This window comes from Schistocerca gregaria, chromosome 1, assembly GCF_023897955.1.
Source record: "Schistocerca gregaria isolate iqSchGreg1 chromosome 1, iqSchGreg1.2, whole genome shotgun sequence".
NCBI classification, from domain to species: Eukaryota; Metazoa; Arthropoda; class Insecta; order Orthoptera; family Acrididae; genus Schistocerca; species Schistocerca gregaria.
Window position 1 is genome coordinate 820,939,597 of NC_064920.1, and position 18,238 is coordinate 820,957,834.

Genomic DNA, 18,238 nt, shown 5'->3' on the forward strand with positions numbered 1-18,238 from the left:
GGGTTTTGAGGAAGAAGAGAGAAAACTAACCAACATACATGGTCTGCACAATGAAAGCTAGCCCATTCGTTGGTTATGAAGGAATACTGGGTGAAAAGGAAGGCCAACAAATGTTGATTACGCGTGGTCCTAAGTGATCCATCCGCAAAAAAGAAGAAGAAGAAGAAAGCATTGCTTACATTTCAAAAGAGAATAGTAGAAGATGATAGCATTTTTCTTGTAATCTGAAAAAAATTAAAGTTGTAATTGGATAGATAAAGCCTACTCACCAACCAACGGCAGAAGAACACACATATAAAAAGAAGGTTTTACATATGCAAGCATTATAAGCCAGAGGCTCCTTCTTCTGTTAGAAGGGTTGAGGGGGGAAAACAGGAATGAAGGAAAAGGACTAGGGAATTTTAGGAAAAGGGGGTAGGGTTCAGAAAAGTCACACAGAACCCTGGTTTAGGGGAGACTTACTGGACAGGGTGAGAAGGAAAGCTTTCTAGTTGTATTATTGTTTCTTGGAATCACGAAGACAGATGATCTGGCAAGTACTTACCTTCGGAAGACATAACTTCCAGTATAGAGTCTCAGGTTTTTTCTTCATGTGAGAACTGTAAATAGTTTGTTGTGAATGGGGCAGGGGTGGGGTTGTGGAGAGAACTTGTCACTCAGAATACACATTAACAAAGAGTGCTCAGGTATGAGGAGGAATTGAGTTAAACATGAGGACCTGCAGTTCAGTTCAGCTAAAAGAATTCTGTTTATTTTTCTTTCGCAGTTAATAAGATTAGTTTTATTTATACTTGATCAAAATATCATTTTAAGTGCAGAGATCAAGTTTTTCATAATTAACAATCATACAGTCATAAATGCATGATCCATCACCTGTTAATCCAAGTACAGGAAAAGAGCTAAGAAACAATACTATGTGTACGTAAAATTATACACAGTTTGGCTGTTTTCAAAATCAGAAATGTTGAAGTAATCAGTGGCAGTATGCTTCATGTTCACCATGAGCTTACCACTCTACTGCATGAACACCTGAATAAATTGACTTGCCTGTCAATTGACTATGATTTACACTAAATATTCACATGTATTTTATATGAAAACCACCTAAAGAGAGGTCAGGAAGGATACATGACATTCATAAACTACGACATAGTATTTATACATCTGGAACATGTGTATTGTATTTTACTACATCAGTATGCAAACTTTATGGCTAATTTTATGCTAGCATGTATTTTAAAGAAAAAAATGACATCATTCATCCAGCTTCACCAACATGCCCACAGTTTTTGCTGGTAGGAAGTGAAATAAATACTAATTAACGATTGCCAATTTTTGTGACAGTCAAGGCTGGTTAGGATCAGATAATGTCTTATACTATTACAACAAACAATGAAAAGCTTTTTGAATTGAAAATTTTTCTTTGTTTCAAGTATCAGTTTTTGCGTGAGAATACATGCAATCTTAAAATTTCATGCCTATCAACACCAGAACATCCTCATTTTCACTATATTTCATGAGCAGCTTTTTGAAGGTGTAGAAACTATATCACATTCAATCACTTTTTTCATCTTCCGTTTGTGTAGCCTCGCAAATAATTTGGTAAACCAACCATATTTGTGCTTTTTGACTTTTGTTTGTTGGTCTGTTCCCAGTGATTCTACTGATGCTTGTGAATCATTTTCTACAACTTGGGAATTCTCTGATGAAACAGAAGATTTAGGCTCAACTAAATCTTGCTTGGGTGGTGAGGTGACTGGAATAGTGCTTGTTTCTGTATGTTCCACACCTACATTTTTATAAGCAGAACTAGAAACAATTGGATCATCAGTTAATACCTGCTCTGTTTGTGTTGTATCTAAACCTAACTTACGTGCTGAACTTACACAAATTTCAATGTCTGAGACATCATTTATCTCACATCGAGTGTCAGTAAAATAGTGTGGCTCAGGCTTTCCACATACAGACTCATGATTGACTTTCTGAGACTCAGTTTTCACAGCTTCTTGTTTTTCATTATAAATTACATCACCTTCTGAGGGTTTCTGATTTATTTCTGTTAAAGTGTCTATCACTACAGAAAAACTTTTATAGTTAAATTTTTCTGCTGCTTGTAATGCTAGACATGTCTTACATATTGTTTCAGTGCTTTCTGCATTTGGTTCTTCATTGAGGCTCGATATTGTCATGTCTTTCTTGTTATAGACATTTTGATTTTCTGACTCCTCTGTTTGTTCATTTTCGACCATTGGTTGAACAGTTCCATCAGTTTGTCTTTGAATACCATATTTATCTTCTCTCGATGGATTTGTACTTTGAGAGAAAATTTCCTTACCAGAATTTTGTTTAACCTGAATATCATCCTTTTCTTGCTGAGATAGATATTCTGCTGACAAAACATTTTCCCCTTTAGCTTGCACTGTATCATTACAATTGTTGATGTTATTTCTATTTCTATTTGTAGTTTCTTCATGTTTTCTCATTTTTAAAGTGTTCTGTTTTAAAACATCTGGTTCATTTTGATTTCTCTGCCGGTCCCTTGCACTGAAAACAATTGCTTCTCTGTAAGGAGTGTCTGTCGTACTTGAACCAAATGAAAATTTCACAGCCTCTGTTTTAAGAGAACTTAGATTATCAGATGTTCTACCAAATATTCTGTTTTCATTAGGATCATTGCTTATGAGATTTTGGTCCTTTTCTTTGTTGGTTTCTAAAAACTGAGATTGTGGTCTACCTATTTTTTCACAAGTCTCAAAAGAATTTGTATCTGCTACAGTCATAAAATATTTCTTCATATCTGCTGGCTCAGGGCTGGCACACAGTCTCAATGCATCCTGCTTTGCTATGTCATGTTTGGTTTCAGTAGGTTTATCGCTACTGTCAGAAGATTTTACTTCTAATACATGAGCTTCAGAATGCTGCTCTGCTGATGTTATAGTGTTTGTCATGTCATTGTGCTGTAAATAATTTTGTGTTTCTGCGAAAGGAGGGCTCTTCCTGTGCTCCATAGTGTCTTCAAACTTCAAGCTTTCTTCTGTAATTGTCTTAGCAACCTGCAAAAGAAAAATAATATTTGAAAATACATTAATATTAGTAACTGAAAGCAGCAAAAATAGCTTGAAAAACCTAGTGCATGAGGATGAAATCTGGTTTTCAGCGTTTCCATTCAATAGAAGAAGAACAAAAATGTGTAGAAACATAAATAATGTTTATAATCCATAGCTACTTTTTATAGTGTTAATATGTTTTAGTCAGCAGCTGAAGGATTGTTGATAACAGAAACACACACTGCATATCAACCTGTACATGTTGTAATGTCAAAATAAGGAAGAAAGGAACAAAATAAATACTTCAAAGTTCAAAGCCTTAGATTAATCATCAAGTACAAAACCATGCGGCTTCACCTAAAAGGATGATGTTCTAAATAAGTAATGCAAGAAAATAGAAATTCCTGAATGGAGCAATATGTAAAACAAGGAAAAGGTAACTATTCATCTATAGCAGACCACTGCATGGAGCACAAAAACATGTAACAGGAAACAGCATTCACACAAGCTCTCAAGCTCTTGCACTTTTTCTAGAAAAAGTGCACATATTCTAAAGACAGCCACACAGACACCCAAACACACACTCCCATGGCCATGGTCAAATCTCCCATTTAACAAGTTTCACTGATAATAGTTTTTTTTCCATAATTCCTTTGGATTACAAATTAGGTTTCTGCATAAGTTCATGGTGTTTGTGTTTTGCATGTTAGTATTCTGGCTGCTATGGGTTTAAGTCAATTTTTTTATTTAGCATTGCTGTTTGAGTAGAGGTTTTCATTTTGTCATTTGGAGATAGTGAGCGGAGCTGTGGATGCTAGAAGTTCGAGTCCCAGTGGAGAAATTGGAAGTTTCTGACATATTCTTCTGTTGAGGTGTGACAGCAGCAGAGACAGCTAGAAACATTTGTTCCATGTAAGAAGATAATTTCATTGGATGGAGCATAGCAAGAAAATGGTTTTCTTGTTTTAATGAGGACTGTTTTGACATTAGTGCCTCTCAATGTTGTGGAAAACCTTAAGGATTTGATGCAGATCATTTACATTCATTAAGGCACAATGATCCACATCAGTGTACTCAGGAACTGTCAAATATGATGAACAATGATCATTCTGCCACCATGTGACATTGGCTTGCAATGGGGAAGGTTCAAAAATGGCTCTAAGCCAAAATCACAAAGATCAGTAGGTGGCCATAGGTGCATCACTGCTTGTCATCAATTGGTTCATGAACATCATCAACCATTCCCATCCTGAGTTGTCACTGGTGGTGATAAATGGTGTCTTTATGATAACATTGATAACATAAGGAAAAGAAAGGAATGCCTGAGATCAAACAAAGCAGCAACTCTCCGTACAAAGATCTGCGTGTATCCACAAAAGATAATGTTATACATCTGGTGCCACAGTAACAGTGTGATGTATTAAAAATTGCTTCCCAAAACTGACATTTATTGTGAAAACTGAGATATCTTGCAGACACAATAAAAGAACAATGACCAGGAAGACTCCATGAAGCAATGTTACTCCACAATAATGCTGGACTGACAAAAAATGCTACATGGGAGTTGGGTTGGGAAGTCATTCCACACAGAACTTATTCACCTGATCTTTTGCCCACAAATTTTCACCTTTTCCGGTCTCTAGAAAAAACCCTCAAGGAACTCCCTTTCTTTGTGAAAATGCACTGTGAACATGGCTGGATGAGTTCTTCGCCTCAAAAACTCACAGTTTCTCCAGCTACAGAATCAAAAATTTAGCCCAGCACTGGTAGACTATTGTAACCAGTGAAGCAGAATATACTATTGATGAATAAAGTGACTGTTATGTGTATCTGTTGAGATTATTAAACTCATGGAAAAATGCTACAAACTTATCCACCAAACCAATATTTAAGGATTGACTACCGATTGCTTGACAAACTTGATAGTTATCTGCAGCTAATATCTCTGGGAACTCTTTATACATTTTCATTGATGTAAACATTTTCTCCTGGAGTTTGTTTTACTTCATATGGCAGGTTCACATGGCTCTGGATATGTTTCCTTCTGGAACTATATTACACAAAAATGTTTCAAAGCAAAAGGGAATCAAGCCCAGTTTTGGTCGTTTTGAGCTTATTCCATTATTAACAAGGAGAACACATTGAGTGCCATAACTCAATTTCCTAGAAACCTTGCTAAGTGGAACAGTTAATATAAGCAAACATGTGTCTCGCATTATCTGTAGGCACATGACAGTTTCTAAGAAAATGATTGTCAAAGTTTTTCAATTACTTTTTGTGCCCTTTGGAAGATGAATTATTTGGTAACTACATGAATGTTTTCTGGTGTGTATTGAAGTAACTTTGACTTTATTTGTGTGCTAACTCTATGTCTGTTGAATGAAAATAAATAATGAATGAGCAAATTATTTGAAGTTGTTTTTGGTGAAATTCCTTTAGCTTATCTTGATTTACAATTGAGTACAAGAACCTGTTTTGGTACACTGATCTGTTACATGTAGTTTGTCACAAGATTATTTGCAACATATGAAATCTTCAGCAATGTTAATGATGTTTCTTTTCCCGGTGAGATTCATACGAAGAAATGTCACTGTGACAAATGTGCCTTCACATGATACCCCTAGTGTTCAGAATTTTTATGCTTGGGATGTTTCTATGACCAGGATTATTCTAGGTATGCACTTAATCTTCATAAAGAACAAAAAGAAGAAAAACATACGAATCAGTGTAAGAACGGATATAAAAATGAAATACATGAATATTAGAATTTAAAAAGATTATAACGCCTGATAATATCACACACACACACACACACACACACACACAAATTGTGAAACTCAATAGTAATTTTACAATTAATATAGTGCCCTTTATCCCCTAACCTGATGAGAAACATTCATGTAATAATCTTGTATGGAATTGGGTTTATAAACGAAAAATAAGTAAACAAATAAAATAAAATCCAGAAAACTACACACATCTAAAAATGTTTTGCATCACCTAGGTTCCAAGAATTACAGAAACTGTACAGAAAACTTGGATAGAGATCAACATAAACATCATTTCCACCCTTTTTCTTGCTCATGAAAACACATTGCATGTTGTACCACCATACAGTGAGATCTCCAGAGGTTGCGGTCCAGATTGCTGTACACACTAGTACCTCTAATACCCAGCAGCATGTCCTCTTGCATTTATGGATGCCTGTATTCATTGTGGCATACTATCCACAAGTTCATCAAAGCACTGTTGGTCCACATTGCCCCAATCCTCAATGGCGATTCAACATAGATCTCTCAGAATGGTTGGTGGGTCACATTGTCCATAAACAGCCCTTCTCAATCTATCTATGTTTGATAGGGTTCACGTCTGGAGAACATGCTGGACACTCTAGTCGAGTGATGTCATTATCCTGAAGGAAGTCATTCACAAGATGTGCATGATGGGGGTGTGAACTGTCGTCCATGACGACGAATGCCTTGACAGTATACTGCCAATATGGTAGCACTATTGGTCAGAGGATGGCATTCGCGTATTGTACAGCCATTTGGTGCCTTCCATGACCACCAGCGGCATACATCGGCCCCCCATAATGCCACCTCAAAACAGCAGGAAACCTCCACCTTGCTGCACTTGCTGGACAGTGTGTCTAAGGTGTTCAGCCTGACTGGATTGCCTCCAAACAAGTCTCCGACGATTGTCTGGTTGAAGGCATATGCGACACTCATAGGTGAAGAGAATATGATGCCAATCCTCAGTGGTCCAGTCAGCTTGTTGTTGGGCCCATCTGTACCACGCTGCATGATGTTGTGGTTACAAAGATGGACCTCGCCATGAACGTTGGAAGTGAAGTTGCGCATCATGCAGCCTATTGCACACAGCTTGAGTTGTAACATGACGTCCTGTGGCTTCACAATAAGCATTATTCAACACAGTGGCATTGCTGTCAGGGTTCCTCTGAGCCATAATCCATAGGTAGCAGTCATCCACTGTGGTAGTAGCCCTTGAGCAGCCTGAGCAACGCACGTCATCAACAGTTCCTGTCTTTCTGTATCTCCTCCATATCTGAACATCACTTTGGTTCACGCCGAGATGCCTGGACACACCCCTTGTTAAGAGCCCTTCCTGGCACAAAGTAACAATGCAGACATGATTGAACTACGGTATTGACCATCCAGGCTTGGCTGAACTACAGACAACATGAGCTGTGTACCTTCTTCCTGGTGGAATGACTGGGACTGATCAGCTGTCAGACCCCCTCTGTCTGATAGGTGCTGCTCATGCATGACTGTTTACATCTTTGGAGGGGTTTAGTGACCTCTCTGAACAGTCAAAGGGACTGTGTCTATGATACAATATCCACAGTCAATGTACGTCTTCAGGGGTTCTGGGAAGTGGGGTGATGCCAAATTTTTTTTGATGTGTGTATAATTGGGTTTTGGACACAGGGCACAAAAGTGAAAGGCTGGAGTCCTAGCCCCTCTGCAACCATTTCAGCTGAGAATAGTGTGCACCAAAAGGGCATCTAAATTACATCAGAAACTTTGACTGTCATTTCCTCAGAAATGGTCAAGTATCTATGGACAAGCCTAAACATGTGTTCGCATAGTTTGACTCCTCTTCCACTGGGGAAAGCTTCAGGGAAATCGAGTTATGGCATTGGCTGTGTTCTTCTTGTAAATATTATTTATGAAGCTGCTTTCAGAGCACAAAAGATTCATTTCCGGATATTGTAAATAACTGTCAAACTGTCATAGAACTGGCAACATTGCTGAGCATGGAGGGAAGCACTATTGTGTTCAGAACACTATGGAAAAATGTCCATTGTCATAGTTTACAAATTTTTCTTTGTCAGTGTGAGCTATAATTAAAATAGACTGATGATGAGTGATTTGTCTTTAGATATAGAAGATAACACATCAGAATACCAATGTTCTAGCACAGATAAGCTAATCATTACACTGTAAATATGATAAGTGAGAATTAACTAACATGTTAATAACCATACTGGGCTATTATGGTTACATGTAGAAGAGTAATATTACATTTTGCAATATTTCATACCTAAAATATAAGATACAATATTACATGGTACTTTCCAAGTCATTGTACATTATATTAGCACATTTCAGGTTGCAGACAGGCACAAAAGTCACTCACATATACCTTTCAGCCACAGCCTTCACCAGTAAAACACCCCCCCCCCCCCCCCCCCCCCCACACACACACACACAAGCAAGTACACCTCACATATGACCGCCAAATCGAGCATCTTGGGCTGGAATGCAGGTTATTCCAGCCCAAAATGCTGGAGATGGCTGTCATGTGTGCATGAGGTGTGCTTGTTTGTTTGTGTGTGTGTGTGTGTGTGTGTGTGTGTGTGTGTGTGTGTGTGTGTGTTTTACTGGCGAAGGCTGTGGCCAAAAGCTATATGTGAGTGTTTTTCATTGTGCAGAGGCTGTGGCCAAAAGCTACATGTAGTGTTTTTAACTGTGCCTGTCTACAATTTTACGTGTCGTCTTTAAGGTAAGTAGCAGTCTGTCTTCTCCTACACTGTTAATTTTCCTACCTGGAGTTTCCATTGTCTGATTTTGGCACTTTTTTTTCTTTGAACGGGGGGATGATACAGCTGCTGAAGATAGTTGTTGATAATAATGTCGTCAATCAGGATGGAGCAGAAAGCAGAGGAAGAAGATATTCTCAGCATCCTGAGATGTACCAAAGGAGTATTAGGCAACACCAACAGAACTGTGGGGCAGGATTACACTATGAGGAATGGTGTAAGAGTTCCAGCAAAAGCCTTCCTGTTAACACTGCCTGCTGCACTTGCAACTGCCACAATCACCTTCAATCAAAAGAGAGTGAAAATATATTTCATTCCTACTAGAAACTTAGTGATTACATATGGTAAATTGCGTACCTTCAGGAACTTGTTCAGTCAGTTCCAAATATGAGATCTCAGAACAAAGATTGTTCCAGAAATCATAAAGGTGGTAGCTTCAAATATTTCTTAAGGATTGGAGTGAGATCTGCAGGGTGCATTTTTTGAAAACCTTTGAAATTGTGGGAAAAGATTATGCATGTGTTTAAGTAAAGATGAAGTTTTTAATGTATTAGACGGCTGGAAACACTAATTCAGTTGATGGAGAAGCTTACATTTTTTCTGTTCTGTAGCTCAGTGAAGATTAGTTTGGTCTGAAAGAGACAGTAAACTGATTCCATTCACATCTCCAGCACACGTTTGACCTCTCCTGGGCCTACAAAAGATGATGTAGGCAACCAAGCACCTGGGATGTACAAAATACCCTGTGTGGGTGGGTAATTTTATGTCAGCTAGATTGCACACTAGTGAACAGTGCCATGTAGAAAAAGAGAGCTTTTCCTACCTATGGTATCCCAAGAAATTATTGGTAGCAGAACATGCACAGGGAAATGGGTCCCAAATTGCATTCAGTGACACATCTAATATATTACTGAACATAAATGGTTTCTGAGATAGCATAATAAAAGAAACAGTATAGATAAAAATATCTGAAAACATCCTCAGTAAAGACACATCTTGTAGCAAAGCACAACTTATGACCCAGCCATCAGAAGTATGGATAGGGTGTGGTGGCTGCACAATCAAAACATTAGCATGTATGACATCAGTGATGTCACAGATGGTAACAAATCTGTATAAGGGTGGAAGCTGTAACCATATAACAGTCACTAATTGACAAAGCCCAAGGATCGCTCATCCAAAAGTCCATGCATATTTAACCACTTTACACAGTTGTTAGCTTAAGAAAATTTTACTTGTTAATATCAACAAGAGAGCATTGTGTGTCCAGTTGGCACAGTATAGGTCTAAAAGCTACCACAGTTTTTATTCTCTTTTGTGTGTGCCTGTCAATGACTGAATGCTCCCAAATCCATGAAATCATGCATTCATACAGTTCTCCTATTATTCAGTATTCTGCATTTATCAATGGACTTTTACTAAACCATGACCAGTTTAAATGTAAACTGTCCTTAGCCAAGCAATTGTTACTTCAGAATTTATTTGGATTTATAAACACTGTACCTAGACTATTAAAGATTTAATTGATATCACAGTTAATTTTCTGCATATGTCATACACACCCAGATCTTTAGTAAACAGTGTCATTGACTGCAGTTCTCCATATTATTAGAGATTTTTGGTGGATAGAATTAAGTTTGTTCCCTTAATAATTTTGTCACTGCTGCTGCTTGAAGAGAATTACTACCTACATGGATGAACTAACTTTATAGAGCTTGCAAGATTTTCCTGTTGAACCATCCTGTGTAGTCAGTGTCTTATTGAAACATTTCTTTAATTGGTGTGTTCTGACCCTTGGGTGAACATCTGTTGTGGAACTTTGGACTACCAGATTTGCAGCAGAAAATGATCTATAACAATAAATTCTCCTTTTTCTTTCTGTTTTCCATTTCTGTGCGGTCTCATGTTCTTTTTATTGTCCGCTGCACTTATTTGCTTGTATTTATTTTCAGATTTTGAAATTTACATTGGAGTTTATAGGTACTTGCAACATACTTCATATATGACTGATCAAATGTGTCACTCTGCCTATTTAAGTGGTTCTCATCATGTATCACCTCAGTTTTACTACAAAAACATTTTTTAATGTTTTTGGTCACAGTTGTCTCATTAAAGCAATCATCGTCCTTCTTTTAGAGTGTCAATGTCACTTTGTAGCAGTTCAGTAATTTTTCTCTTGAGAACTCAAACTGGATGAAAGTGCAGGGATATCAACCTCAAATGTGATGGAACCTCTCTGACAAGGCAGTGAGGAAGGTCTTCAACTAACAGTTGAGTGACAGTGCAATGTAGATGATAGTATTCTGTGGATGTGTGTATTGTAGGTCTCGTAAGTAAAATGTAATTCACACAGCATACCATGCATTGATAGTGGTATCCTACTGATCCACAGTCTGATACTTCCTACACTGTGACCACACGTCTGTCGAGAACACACTTTCATTCAGCAATCACGAAACACCACCTCAGACTATTATGTTGCAATGACGTGGCCATCCTAAATCAATTTAACCATCACAATAATTCCTATGGACAACAACTCGAGGAATGCTGTGTCGTATGTGCAGTGTGCTAATTATGTGATTAAAATTGAGTGCAACTTTCAACAATGTGATGTTTCTTGGTTAACTCTGGCCTTGCAATGTCTCATCAATGGCCACCTCCTCCAAACCTATAATTAGACTTCGAGAACAATAGTGTGTATGGCCCTGCCTTGGTTCAGCAACACACCAAACTATGTACAATTCTGTGTTTGTGTCTCCCACATCCTTCATATCATGCATTGGATTCAAGCAACTGCTAACTGTTCTGCCACAACCAGTTGTGCACTTTGTAGATCCAGCAGCCATACTACTTAACATGACAAATGATATGACTGTTCACCAGCCTTTCTTGTCACCACAGTCAGGCATGCATTTAAAACTACACCCATCCAACACCACTCAATAGTTCATGACTGCAAAATGTATTTTTGGGACTATCAGAATTTCCAACAATGCCAAAAAGTATGTGCATCTACTCTGTTGTACAGAAATGCAGGCCAAACTCATTAGTGACTCTATCCTGACCTTGGTGTTTAGGAACAAGTGAATGGAAATATTCAGAAATCCTACATGTCCAAAAACAAAAATTTTCAAGAGATATAAAAAAATAATCCAGGTCTTAAAATATGATGAAATTCCAATTTTTTCCCATTTTGAATTAAAATCAATGTAGAGGGAAGAATGCCAATGAACTGTAGACAATCGTGACATACTTTCCTGATGTTAATTTAAAATTTATTTAAAGAACATGTGGACTTTCTCAATGTTTTGTAATACTCAAGCATAGTTCATTACTTACTTGTTACTTTATTGCTAACATGGACAAAAATTGAACAAATTATGTCATTTCAGATTCTCTTTGAAATTATTATTTGGTACACCCTTTGATGCATTAGCTAATTCTATGTGAAACTGAAAAAGTTCTGGATTATTTCTTCTTTCGGCTCAAGTGGTAGAAATCACCTTTAAGTCATGCATTTTATTGTCATTTATAGGCACATATCGATTATTGGATCTGTTTAAAACAGTGCTAACTACATAAAATTTAACTCTGTATCTCTTGTATTTCGGTTTAGATGACAGAATGGCAGCATAACAGCACAGAAAATGCCAGAATGTATGGCGTTTCTCTATATCATGGCCAGCCTACCTGTTTAAAGTACAAAATCATGGGTAACTAAATTTGTCAAAGAATGGACATGTGGGGTTTTTCAATATTCCCGTTCAAGTATGGTGCAGTGAGAATTGCACTGTTATAGACACTTTCACACTTTCCATAACAGCAACTTCAGGAGATCATATATGAGCATCCATGAGGACACACTATCACAATTTTGGTACTGACACCATGCTACCATCAATATCTCCCTTTCTCTAGATATGACATTTTGGACCCTACGGTTAGTGAAGTTATGGACTGAGCTACAACTCACAATGGTCGTCCGTGACTCAGTCCTTGTAGAAGATCAACTCAGGCTCATAGAAATAGGTCTTCAATGATCCTTTGCAAGATTAATAAGTGCAAGAAGTGCACACCTGCTGGCATAGGAGGTACACCTGAATCTGCCAGAACCATCCCGACTATTCACGAAGAGGACCTTACACCCCGATGACAGTTGACAATCCACCATGGCTCAGCTACCCAGCCTGCACCACATGGCAGCAGTGCACTAGTCACCATTTTCACCTCCTGACAGATGACTTGCTGATTTTACAGTTGATTTGGTGGTACTGCTTGTAAGTACCACGAGCTCTGTGATTACCCAAATGTTGCCAGCATTCTGATTAGGTGCATCAGACCATGAGGAAGAAACAAGTTGCCTACTGCTTTCATAGACTGCCCAGGTGCATGGTGCCATGATGACACCCATGAAACGACACCTCTTTGTGCCTGACCTCTTGACACATCTATACTTCTTCGTAGATACGGGATCAGACATCAGCTCCCTGCCGCGACTCAGCACACCAATGTTCACACCAGCAATGAGTTTATAGTCCCATTCAGTGAATGACTCAGAAATTATGGTCCACGGCACCACCCACCACACAGTGTATCTTTCTCTAACCTTGAAACACACTTGGACATTCTACATTACAGATATCATTGAGCCAGTCAATGGCATGGGCTTATTATGCTTTCGCCAGCTGTCACCAGATGTAATAAAATGGAACACCTAAAGCTGTTATTATGATGTTATTTATTATAAGGCTACCAGTTTTGGAGCTTCAGTGCACCACCTTCAGGTCTTAACGCTGACGGAGTTAACTCCAATCATATACATGATTCATCAGTGGCCAACATCTATGAACTGGTTTTTGCAGACTACCTTTAACAACAAAGTTGTGTCTCCCACTGTGATGTGGGTTGATGGTTGGAGACACACCACCATTGTTACCGGTAGTCTGTGAAAACTAGTTCAGAGATGTTGGCCACTGATGAATCATGTATATGATTGGAGTTAACTCCCTCAGCGTCAGTTAAGACCTGAAGGTGGTGCACTGAAGCTCCAAAACTGGTAGCCATATAATAAATAACATCATAAGCATGGCTGTATGTGTTAATTTTAGTATGTTAAGTAAATGGCTGACATCCCTCAAACCTCCAATGAAAACGATGAACACACAAAAACTCATCAGATGTTGTTTATTCTGCTCTCACCCATCAGCCCACCAGTGCTAGCATTCAGGGCCTCTTCCCCCCAACCATGTCTACACTGCTCACACCTGCCCCACGTCAACTTGAACAGCATTGTGTTGATGGCATGTGCTTTGATATGCTCTGGGAAAGTGTCACACTAGTGGATGATATACTGAGTACACATCAACACTACATTGGCTGTCACAAACGATGTCAGTGGCTTCGCAACAAGGAGCAAGACCTTAGGTGATGCATCAACGATGTAACTACTGAACTGCATATGGCCTGTGAACACCTCCACATGGCTCAGTGTCAACAACTGAGGACAGCAGGCCATGTGCTGGGTCCTGCCCTGTCCCCTCCAGCTAGCCTTGGCTTGCATGCAGCACATGCCCCACCATGCCAACTCCTGCTGCCTTATGAGCTGTTACATGTGCATTTGTACATACTTCTGACAGCTCTTGGGCTTCTCACATTAAACTGGTGCCCAAAAAAGACAGTTCCATCAGACTCTGCAGTGACTATTGGGTCTTGAGCTCCAGGACTGTACATGATACTTATCGTCCCAATGCATCCAGATGATATCCAAAAAAATAGTGATCACTATGTCGTTTGGGCTGTTAAAATATTCCTACATGCCTTGTGGTCTTAAGAACACAGCTCAGATATGGCAGCAGTTTTCGATTGTCTTTTTTCCATTATCCATTTAGTTATACATACCTGGATTCTCATTTTCTCCAAAAATCATAATGAATATCCAAGGCATCTAGAACTAGTTCTAGCCATATTCCAAGTTGGTCAGTAGTTATTAATGAATCCAATCCATGTCACAGTTATGTCCAACAGACGTCACATTCCTAGGTCCCTAGCTCAACACTTCTCGTATCAAGCTGAGAGGAGCGTATCTCTATGGTGAGCAATCCTCCTCTTCCTGAAATATAATACAACCTACAGTGCTTCCTGGGGATTGTAAATTTCTATCACCACCACCTGTCTCATGTGGCTGAGCTACAGGTACCTCTCATGAATGCTCTGGTGGACTGACAAACATGACAAGAAGAAAATTCAGTTGACTTTAGAGATGGCTGATGAATTTTCACATGCCAAGTGATACTTGACGTACACTGTCACCTTGGCACACCCAAAGCCTCATGCCCAATTGACCCTCATGACTGACATGAGCAATTTCATTATGGGCCATTTCTGCAACAAATCGACAGTGAATCTTAGCTGTGCTGTTTTTTCTCCAAGAAACTGTCACCCTACCAGGCCAAGTGGTATGTGTTTGAGTGGAATCTTCCAGTAGTCTATTCCACCATCTGGTACTTCCACAGAGACAAGGGCTGACAGGTTATCGTATATGCAAATCATAAGCCGCTAGTAGACATAAAAAAAACCATCACCAAACTCCAGCTCATGGCTATTACGGTATTTGGACCTTATAAAGCAGAACACCACAGACATCAAACAAGCACATGACACAGACAAAATTACTGCAGATTATCTTTCATGCATCAGTACAAAACAACTTTGCATGTGTAGCAAGGGAGCAAATGAAAGACACAAGTACCAGAGAGCTGCACAACAATTCAGACACTAGCCTCCACAATGAACATCGTCCAGTCCCCTCATCTAATGAACATTTGTTATGTGATGTGTCAAAAGACAGACCACATCCACTGGTGCCTTTAGTGATGCAGAAGGAGATATCTGACCTGCTACATAACTTGAGTCACCCCAGTATCTAATAACAGTATGCCTCGTCACAGATTTGTGTGGCTGAATGTGAAATGCGGTTGCTCTCACTGGGCTCCGCCTTGCAACCCCATGCCAAAGAGGCAAGATTGGTCACCTGGTTTAAGCCCACCTTGGATGCTTTCTGATCCTGAAAGCATGCTTTAAGCATGTGCATCTCGACATCATTGACCCCTGACTAGAACTATACGACTATTGCTAAATTCTTTCATTGAGTAGCCAAACCACATAGTAGGTCAAAGCAGAAACCCTAAATGACATTACAGCTGAGTGTACTGCACATGTGTACATCCACCTGTCACATGATTCAGTATCCCAGGGCAAGTTACTACTGATCAGGGCCATTTGTTTGAGTCATGCCTCCTTAACACCCTGGCTGCCTCTGCAGAATATTGCACATGTGCACCACCACCACAAAGTAATGGGCCCTGTGCATGGAGAGGTGGTACAGGACCATGAATGTGGCCCTGATGTGCCACAGCAAGTCCAGGTCTGAAGCCCTTCTGTGGGTTCTACTTGGCATATGTACAGCACACAAGGATCATACACAGACATCACTGGCAGAGGTACTATACAGTGACCTGCTCGCACTACCAGCACATTTTGCACAACCTTCTACGATCCCATTCAGGCATACCTCTCATCATTGGTTCATCAGGTATGGTAGCATATTTGCACAATTTGAGTGCCAGCACCACATTCAATACCTGTGGTCACTTTACAAAACTATCTGGCACAGTGCAATCACAGCATGTTGTGGGATGACTCTGTACAGGGTGCCTTGCAGCCTTCATACTTGGACCTGCACATAGTCATCGGCTGAGGACCACAGACCTTCAGCATCCTACTATGTGTTACATTGATGACCATTTCCATCACTCATCCACTCACCTGAAATGAGTGTGAGTACAGGACAACTAGATCTTGACCCAAGCCACTAACCAGGTGGTCCAAGACGATCAGTATGAGCCCTCCCAACCCTGTTCCACTATAGAATCCTTGAATGGCTCTATGGACAGTGGAGCAACCTCCTTCATACACACTTCACCTGCTGAGCCTCGAAATCACAGTACAGCCACCTTCATCTCCCTCCTGCACACTTGGCCCAATACCGGCTGTACAGCATTCAAATGACACCCACATTTTACTGAGAAACAGCCCAGTCACATCCCACATTTGCGCCAGCCATGACATGGCTGATCATGTGCATCTGCATGTGATGACACTCCCTGCCATCAGCTGCATCTTACTGAGAAAAGGTCCAGACACACCAAGCAGTTGGGCCATCCATGATGCTGCCAGTCACACTCACCTGCATGCATTGACACTCCCTGTTATCGTCCACCACAGTACTCCATGCTCCCAGAGGGGGACTGTGTGGGGATATTGGTCTAGCCACAATGGGAACTTCTCTGACAACACAGTGAGGGAGGTTTTTGGCTAACAGTGTAGCAGCAGTGCATTGTAAATGACAGTATGGGTATGTGTTGTAGCTCTCATAAATAAAGTGACATAAAGCATAGCGTACTGTGCATTATTGGTGGTATCCTACCAACCCACAGTCCAATAGTTTCTGCAAAAGCTTTTTGTATTAGCCCTGCAAACAGTATAGGCACGACTACAGAATATGGTTATTAAGATATTTTAGGTATATTTTTGCACGCAGTCAGAAGTAACATTTCATGCACAGAATTCCTTTTGCTACACACTTCAGACACTTTTTACTGAATGCACTATTAAATGTCCTGTAAAAATCTGCATAGAATGTTTCAAGGAACTGTATTAAGTGAAGAGCCTTGTAAATAATGCAGTCTCCCATGTATCACTCACAAAGGACTACCGAGACAAGATTTAGACTCATTACAGTGTGCTTCATTCTTCATGTCCTACATATGTGAAAGCAATGGGAATAATCTATAACCTGTTACACAATGGGAAGTGCCCTTTCCAAGTATTTCACAGTGCTTTGCAATGTATGGATGTTTGTAAATGTAGATTATCTTCTTGTTTTTCCAGAAATTGACACACACAGCTCACAGTAAAACAATGTTTGGAACCATCCCACTACTTCTTGTTTGAGAGCTTGTGCTGTCATATGTTTTAACTTTCCCATCTACATACGTTTCTCAATTAGTTTTGACTCAACAATTTTTACTGATGACATCCATACAATATTTATTGTCCACGGATGAATAAATAAATAAATAAATCTGCATCTGTCATATTAAATTAATGGAGAATCCCCCACCATGAACCCTCTGACTGATAAAACTCATCCCTCTGCTTCATGTTTGACCAATATACCTATATTAACATATTCCCAATTTGCTTACAGAGTCATTCAAACAGTCTTTTACATTTCACTGCTGCAGGATTAAGTATCAGCCATTAATCTACAAGGTGGACACTTGTAGGAAAGCATAATTGTGTTCTGTACTTATGTGATACTAACAGCCGATTTAAGACATATAAGCATCACTTGCACCTGGATCAAGTGATAAACTTGTAAGCAACATAAGAATTGTTTCAATCAATCTCGATAGGACCTATGATTTCTTGCCAATGTAAAGACACTACAATTCAAACAACAAGCAAACGCATATCTTTGGCAAAAAAGAAAAAATAATAATAATTTGCAAACATCAACTGAACCACATCCTTCACCAGGGCTATGATTATCTCTCATACTGCC

The 18,238-nt window shown here is 39.4% G+C and overlaps 1 protein-coding gene across 7 annotated transcripts in view; it reads right to left on the reverse strand.

The window, feature by feature from the left end:
• Positions 1-1,401: 1,401 nt before the first annotated feature.
• Positions 1,402-18,238, reverse strand: part of LOC126270992 (uncharacterized) — an 83,657-nt gene continuing 66,820 nt past the window's right edge. For all 7 annotated transcript variants that reach the window (XM_049974118.1, XM_049974115.1, XM_049974122.1 and 4 more), the window contains one exon: positions 1,402-3,053. In XM_049974118.1, coding sequence (XP_049830075.1) covers positions 1,515-3,053 — 1,539 coding nt within the window. In that variant the 3' untranslated portion in view covers positions 1,402-1,514. The remainder of the gene's footprint in view (positions 3,054-18,238) is intronic.